Source organism: Ursus maritimus, unplaced genomic scaffold (assembly GCF_017311325.1).
Source record: "Ursus maritimus isolate PB19 unplaced genomic scaffold, ASM1731132v1 scaffold_12, whole genome shotgun sequence".
In the NCBI taxonomy this organism is placed as follows: Eukaryota; Metazoa; Chordata; class Mammalia; order Carnivora; family Ursidae; genus Ursus; species Ursus maritimus.
The window spans coordinates 41,096,105-41,104,482 of NW_024423564.1; the positions used below are offsets into that span (position 1 = coordinate 41,096,105).

The 8,378-nt window shown below is 42.7% G+C and overlaps 1 protein-coding gene across 1 annotated transcript in view; it reads right to left on the minus strand.

Annotated features, from left to right (window-relative positions):
* The window catches only part of LOC103663124 (alpha-N-acetylgalactosaminide alpha-2,6-sialyltransferase 5), a 162,611-nt gene that overhangs the window by 151,681 nt on the left and 2,552 nt on the right, over window positions 1–8,378 (minus strand). Inside the window, exon 3 of the mRNA XM_040627126.1 lies at window positions 7,575–7,712. Coding sequence (XP_040483060.1) covers window positions 7,575–7,712 — 138 coding nt within the window. The remainder of the gene's footprint in view (window positions 1–7,574; window positions 7,713–8,378) is intronic.

Consider the following 8,378-nt stretch of genomic DNA (forward strand, 5'->3'; position numbering starts at 1 on the left):
ATGCAGTAATGCAGTTCAGTCAGTGGAGAGGTCCCATATGTGCAATTAATTTCCAGAATATGCTTTCTTATTAAAAAAATAGTTTAACTCTGCATTTCAGTCTGCCAGAGTGTTCTCAGACTCTGTGAGGTTCCCAGGAACACTATGGACACCTTCTTATCCATTAAAAGAGAATAAAATAAAAAGTTCCGTTTTCATACTGAGCTACAACTATCAAGGTTAATTTTCCCTACTAAGGGTAAAATGGTTTCTCATCTGCCTAAAGTAATTCTATCTCAGAATAAGTATTACATCTCAGAAGTTAGGAGGAGTCAATGGTTACTTGCAGAATGGCAGTGTTTCAAACACTTGCTTAACTGAGTCTCCTGATGATGTTTTCCTCCCCACTGTGGAGAAGGTAATTCAGCTAAATGAGTGGTTTGTTCATGACATTTTCCCACAAATAGTAACATGGCACTCCTTTTGGATTGGTTTACTTTTTAAAGGCAAAACCCATTCTGATTTGCAAATTGTTCTAATTACATGGGTACCATGCATTTATGAAGACTTTCAAGTACCCAGTGCTAAGCCAGTGGTTGGTGGAAGCCCTTCTGAACTATCCAAAGGCATATTCTCATTTTCATTTCAGAATGATAAGATATTTAAATATTTATTTCTTTCCAATAACTGAGTAGGCCTGGGCTCTACGTTTTAATAAATTCTGTTCAAATAATGTTGAGTCATTGCTTAGAATATATTGGCACCGAACTTCCCTTATGGTAATGACATTCATGTCAGAGGCCCACATTGTAGCCCCAGCTCTGCCACTCACTGGAGACTCTGGACAAATCACACGAGCACTTGTGAATTCCCTTTGGTAATTTTCAAGTTTTCCTTCCAGCTCAAAACTCTGAGTATGTTTTAAGAGATCTGATTAGTACAAATACATAGAAATGCAATAGTTACAGAACTACAAATGGTGGCAGGGGAAATTGATATTTATGACATAGTGCCAAATAGAAATTTTTCAGGCAGGTTTAGTTTAGAAGAAATTATAGTCTTTAGATAGATATACTCATGTATTCAACAAATACTTACTGAAGACCCATTCTATATCAGACATTATATTAAAGCCTGAGAATACAATGCCAAGAAAGAGGGGAAAAAAAAGCCCTAGCTTCCAAGAGCTGATTGTAGTGCAGGGAAGGCAGACAATTTGAGACAAGAAACAACAATAAGCTGGAATAAGTATTATCATGGGATCCTGGCTATGAAGACAAAACATACAGTTTAGATCTAACCTGGGCTACAAGTCAGGGAAGGCTTCCCTGCACATATGCTGTCTAAACTGAAAGAATATGCATGCTTCTGACTTTTATTTGGGAAACCATATTGAATAGAGCATACAATAAAAATATTTATTTGTCCCAGGCCTAGTCTAAGAATTTAGGACTAAAAGTGCTCGTGAAGAAGAATCAGAGTGCATCTCATAAATATCCCCACCCTCAAGTTTTTATCAGTCATTTGATCATAAACTCACTTCTAAGGGAATTCTTCTCTTGAATCAGGTTCACAGGGTATGGATAATAAAATCATTATTTAAGAAATAATAATTCCTTGTCTTTCTATACTTCTATCCTTCACAGCTACTCAAAGAGTACATAGTAGATGTACAGAAGGTTTCAATGATTTGTTGATCAGTGATGGGTTTTAATTTTTCACAGTGTTTTCTCGTCTCCAATCTTCCTTCACCTCAGCATTCACAGGATGAGAATTAGATTGCACTGCCACTTGACCCTAGAGGTTATGGAAAGTCTCCTCTGTAGCAGATGTCATCTGTCCAGGACAGATCTGATGGCAAATGTTGTCTTGTAGCCAACACAAATTTCTCATACCATGAGTTATGAAATTTGGTTTGGAAAACATAGTCACCGTGTGACAGAAACGGCTGAACAGGGCAATAGGGTTAGCTCCCTTCAAGAGTCCAGGAGATCCTACGTCATGCTAAAGGAAAATCATTAAGAGACTGAATATTTTGAATTTAAAATCTATCCACTTTGAAGTTGCTTTGACATCAAAGTTGTTTACTAAGTATTCACTGCATGTCATACACACACACGCACATACACACACCAAAAAAGGGCTAAAAAATGCAATTTCAGTTTGAAAGTTTTATAACTTCTAAACTAACACTAGTATTTAACTTACTTTATAGATGAGAAAGATCACAGAAATTGCTTCCTTTTTAGTGTCAATGTCTTGATTTATTGTTTCCTGGTTTCATATTATTATTCAGCACTTGCTTTATTATTTAACCTTTCTTGCTTCTTTGTCTTTTCTCTCCAATTAGATCAAAGATTCTTTGATGGTAGGCACCGTGTTCTTCCTCTAGAATACCCAATTTTGCAACTATGAGGCCTTCAATGAATATTTACTTAGGGCTATGAGTAGTTCAAAAACCCAGAAACAAATTAGCTACAGAACTACGCATTATGAGGATTAAAAACATTTCAAATGATGATTCTCAAACTTTAATGTGCACAAGAGTTGTAAGGGAAGCCTGTTAAAATGTAAACTCCTAAATCTCCTCCCCACAGAGTCTTGTTTTAAATCATTTCTTCATCTTCCTTCTATCATTATTACTAGTAGTGCAGTAGTAGTGGATCAAATTAGGAAAGATGAGACATACCAGGGCCTTGGGACTGCACTGCTGTTTCTTACAGACAAAGGACTTTACATAAGGTGAGGTAGCTTTGTCCCTCTCTACAACCACCTCTCCCCATATACTCTGCTTTCTTCTTTCCTTCAATAAATACTTGTTGTGTGCTCATTAAGTGTCAAGTATTATTCTAGGTCCTGGAGTTACGCTGGTCAATAAGATGTACAAATACTTTGCTATCACAGCACTTAGATTCTACCTGGGGGGTAGAAAAACAATAGAAAAGACAACTTTAAAATTCATTCAGATATTGTTAACTAGTATAAGGAAAATAAAACAAACTAATATGATAGAGAATGACTGTTAAGGAGAGAGCTATTTAAAGAGGATGGTCCACAAGAAGATGACATGATCTGAGGACTGAATGACCAGAAGGAGCTAACCATGTACAAAATCTTAGGGAAGTTTTCCAGGGAGAAGGGACAGCAAGTGCTAAGGTTCTGAGGCGCAATGAGTTTTCAAGGACCAGCAAAGAGGCCAGATGCCCAGAAGTGGAAAGGGAGCCAGCTTAGACTCATTTACCAGCTGTGGTCTGGACTTTGGCTTGGGGGTATCTTGGCATTACTCCTTGGGAACCTGGAGAAACACTCCTGGCTCTCAGAATTAAGGAAGGTTATATATTATATGGACACTTCTCCTGTTAAAAGCAAGCACATTATTGCAACTCTTCGCCCATGAAAAATAGTTCATTTCATAATTCCTTTTGGTTGACGATTTGTGATAACAGGGTCTCATCACCATTGGCAGATTACATTTTGTTAGTATTTGAGCACTGAAAATTAGCTCACTTTGATTTTGAGATCCAAATTATCGTTGATTGGATGCCTCAAATATTATAAAATAGGGTCTAATAAATGGTACAAACGTATATTTGAGAATTTATATACTTTTTAAAAGGAAGAATACTTATGCTGTAATTCCAAAGTAAGTTATATGGCATGTGCCTTTTTTTCTGGTTTTGAATTATTTTTCAGCTCCTGCATTGACTTGTCCTATCACTCTAAATGGACATCTGTGAATTAATAGCAAACATACTGTTACCTCCAAGCAGTTCCGTTTTGTCTGAATAACTGAGTGCTTAAGGAAGGAAAGAACCAAGGACAAGCATGTTAGTAGTATGTGTAAAATCCATTCCTGGGAGCTAGTACTGAAGCAAGGAGATAGCAGCTCAGCTTGAGACCCCATTGATCACTGCTCTTTCATAAGCCATCTTAGAAAAGGGCAGCCCAGGTGACAAGTGGGCCTCCTGTGATAAGGGCTCCTATCCACTGGAAATGGGAATCGGCTCATAGTTTCATTTCACAGGGTCTACCAGATGGCAAATGACTTTATCTACCCAGACCAGATCCAGGCTGGAAACAGAATACACTCCATGCCCCCTTCCACTCTGCTGGGAGAATTGGAGCTTTTCCCTGAAGGTTGCTTGATTTAGTGTGTGTGCCTGTATGTGCATGTGTGCCGCACGCGTGCGCACACACCCCCACATGCTTTCGTTTGGTTATACATTATGCTGTATTTCTAAATACAGAAGGTTTCCGAAGCCATGAAAATTGGCTTCTTTGCTTGTTGTCTGGCTGATCTGGTTAGAAATCAGTGGCTCCAAAACTGGGGAGCAGAAGAGTAATGGCAGAATACAGATACAGTACCTGCAGTGACAGACATTAACAAGACTGAAATGAGCTGGTGAAACGTTTGTGGGAAAAGGTCTGGGGAAAAGGGTTGGCAATGAAGAGAAAGAATCTCTCTAACAAAAAATGAAATGTCTTCATTATCACAAGAAACTCCAAGTAGCCTTCACTTAGTCACACTGGAATTACAATTTCAGCTCACATCGTTTGTGAACGAGGAAGTAGAGAATATGACCATGGAAAGTGATATTTTAAGCTTCAACACACATTGCTCATCACCGGCTTGACTTGCAGCATGTCTTTCAACAAAAGCACACAGTGATTTAATCTCAACAGTAATTTAGTCTGCAGCCGTATGAGACAAGACTATCATTGCAGACAGGCTGTAATTTGAGAAATTCAGGTGCTGGGGATTAGGACCACCTGTTGAATTTAATCTTAGAGTTATAATGTTAATACCATCATGTAACTGAACATAAACACTACATATTTATCAGACTTTGGGACCTCCAGCCATGGAGATGTGAACATTTTCCTAAATGGTATCTGTAACTCTCTCCAGATTCTGTAAATCAACGGCAAGTAAAAAGTCTGTTGGAATTCTGATTCAGTATGCAGTAGCATATGGCTTGGTGGTCATCACACTCAACACATCCTATAATTTTTCTAAGGCCTGATATGAGAGGGAAAAAAGACAGCAATCAGGATATCATCTAGCTACATAATAAGAACAGAAAATCCTGATTTCTTACCCTCCCTCCGCTGTGCTAATCTGGAAAAAAAAATCCAAGCAATGTTCTAACAAATTTCTACCTCTGCCTAAGCAAGACTGTAGGCAGATCTTAAGTAAACCTAAGTAAATAGCAACTTTTGGAGAGGACATAAATACTACATGCACCTCCCTATAGCCATCAGAAATGAAACTTCACCCAATTTCCAGCCAGGTGAATAGCAGCAGTAAAGTGATGACATTTTGAGTAGAAGTTTACATGTGGGTCAGTGGGGAAATTGGTAGATATCCAGCTAAATTCAGGGGACCAGTTGAAACAAGGTCCCCTTTTCCTCTGCCATCTTGCCTTCCTCCCCTCAGTGGGACAATTGGGATAATGCCTAGAGAAAACACATAGATTTTAAGATTTGCATTTGTTCTTTTGCTTTGGGGTGGAGTAAACTGTTGAATCCTTGGAGTGTGGAATTTGATGACACGTTGGTTTTCTATGAAAGAATTCCACTGGTATTCATTAGATGCAAAGACCATCCTGGTCACGTTTATAATTCTCTTCTAAGAATTCCAAGGACATTCACACATTTATCCTCCATATAACACTTCACAGTTTATAAAACCCTTTACTATAGATTATCTCAATTTCTTGTATAGAGTTTCAGCATTCCTTTCAAAAAAGGGCTGTTTTTCATTTTAATGAAATAATACTCTGATACACTAAAAATTCAATCCAATATATTTGTGTGAATAAACACTGTTTTTGAAAACAAACATGAGGGCATCATATTTGCCTTATGCTATCAATATTCTCAGCTGCTATCCATCCAGCAGGAGAACACAGGAAGGAAAGTATTAGGAATACCATCCCAAAGGCAGATCAAAGCTTTCAGCAAATTTACCTTTTGACACCCCATTAATCAAAGTTTCACAAGTGCTATATAGCCATTTCCACTAACAACACCATGAAAATCCACCAAGTTCAATATATTCATCATATACCAGTTACACATAAACACTACATCCATCCAGTCAGAAGCCGATGTATAAACTTTTCCAGAACTCTAGCCCTTACAGGTTGCTGGCACATACAAAGAGTGTAATCGATCAACATCTTAAAGAGAAAAGTGAAGCTGTTATTATTGAAAAACTGATGACCCTCTCTACTTTTGATTTCAAGATTCTACCACCAGCCGCCTCCCCACTCCCCAAATCGCTTCCTAAAGAAATCCCTTCCTCTTCTCTTGCTTCCCCAAATACTCACCAGTGCAAAGTCTATCTTTTCAGAGCGAATTTCCTTAAACCTTCCAGGGCAGTGATGTTTCTCATTTCTGTACCCCAACAATACTGTTTTATACCTAGCATTTCTTATACGTTATACCTATATATCTATCCATCCATCCACATTTCATGGTATGTTGTTTTTTTCCACAAGCATTCAAAGATTCCTACCAACTGGGTCCTGCCTTAAATTTTTACCCTCCAAAATCCTTTTTGCAATATGCATTGCACAAATGAGTGGAAATATTCTGATTGTCACTTAAAAAAAAGTTTGACTTTTTCATGAACGGTAAAGACCCATCTTTTCCTGCAAAAGAACCACCTGCTAACTAATACTTTGGTTCACAAGCATAAAATCTAGTAATATAAAAAGCGGAATAGCTGTGTGGTTTCAAGAAATCCTCCAGCCTTTATAGAGCAGATACAAAGTGGAATTGTGTTTTAATAAAAACATATTAGCAGCTTCAGATAATGGGGAATAAATTTAAAATGTATTAAAATATCTTTTCAGAATCAGGAAACTTGATTAGAATTCTTACAGAGGCTTCGCACATTGAAACCAGAGATTTATTATTTGAGGGAAAGGAGGCTCAATTTAAAAAAAAAAAATCCATCTTATTAATTATTAGCCAAGCCATGCAACGGCTTCCCGGAAGGCAGAGAAAAACAGGCCCTCAACGAGGAGTTTCAAGCCAATGGAAGCTGAGTCTGTGCCTCCAGCCTTCCGCGCCTGCCTGGGACCGCTCCCCGAGGCTGTGGTAATTCTGCCCAGAGCAATGCGAAGGCGAGATCAGAGGGGAATCTTTGAGCAGCGGCCGCGGACTGGCTGCTGCTCACCCTCCAGTTTCCGGCGGGCCAATGCTCCCGCCGTTACTCGCGCCATCCCGGCTCTCCTCACACCAGGGCGCGACTTGGCGGCCAAACCCGACGCTTCAGGCACCCAGCACCCACCCGCGGCTGCAGCTCTGGGGACCAGAAGGTACTACTTTCAGGGCCGGTTCCTGTTAGGAAATTTGGCATTGGGTCCACTCGTCTCACCCCTATTCCCTGAAAAACTTTACCTCCGACTCCAACAGGAATTCACGCCAAGAAGGAACTATCCCACCCCACCCCAGTGGGTCCGCTCCCCCTTCCAGCCTCCGAGCGGCACCTACTCACGGCGCCTCCCAGCCCCGGGGAAGGGGCAGGCTCAGGTGTGCGGGATCCCCAGGCTGGGTGGCGTGCGCGCTGGCGAGCGAGCTGTCACCTTGTGGTCCCTCACGCCGAGGTATCCGTCCAGCGGCTGCGGTCCCGCGGGGGCCCGGGGCCTCGGGGGGGGGCTGCTCTCCGCCGACGGCTGCGCGCTGCCGGTCGCCGCTGCCTGCTGCTGCTGCGGGGGCCGCTCCTTCTGGCCGCCGAGGCTGCTGTACACGAGCAACAAGCTGGTGCACATGGTGGTGAGCGCTAAACACACAGCCAGACCATGGCGCTGCCGGCGGGCGGGAGAGAGCAGAGGAGAGCCGCTGAGAGCCAGCGCCGGAGGAGCGCGCCGGCAGGGACACGCGCGAGACGGTCAGACGCGCGGGGGAAAGTCCGGGGCAGGCGGGAGGTGGCCCGGGTCCTAGCCCCCCACGCGCAGCCGGGGCAGGGGAGGCACCGTCCTTGCGCGTACGGCAGGGGATGCTCCCGAGCGTAGCTGCTCTCGGCCGACGCCACCTCCCAAATCTCTCGGCAGAGGGCAGGTGGTGCGCGGCGCCCGGCTACGCGAGGGAAAGCGCGCCGGTGGCGAGGGCAGAGGTGGGCTTGTACTTTGAGGAGGGGCCTCCCTCCCCCAGCTCGGCTGCTGGAACCTCTAGCCCTTGCACCCGGTCCTTCCTGGACCCGCGGGGCTCTACCTCGGCGATTTTTGCAAGTTTGAAATCCGACAAGCAAACCAAGAAAGTCTGCAAAGGTCCCCCCTTCCCCTCCCCTCTTAGTTTCTGCCAGGCTGTTGCTTTTGGGCATCCCCCATCCCCCGAGCCATGCGCCCACCCCTCCACCGCTTCTCCAGCTCTCCGTGGGTCCCCAGACC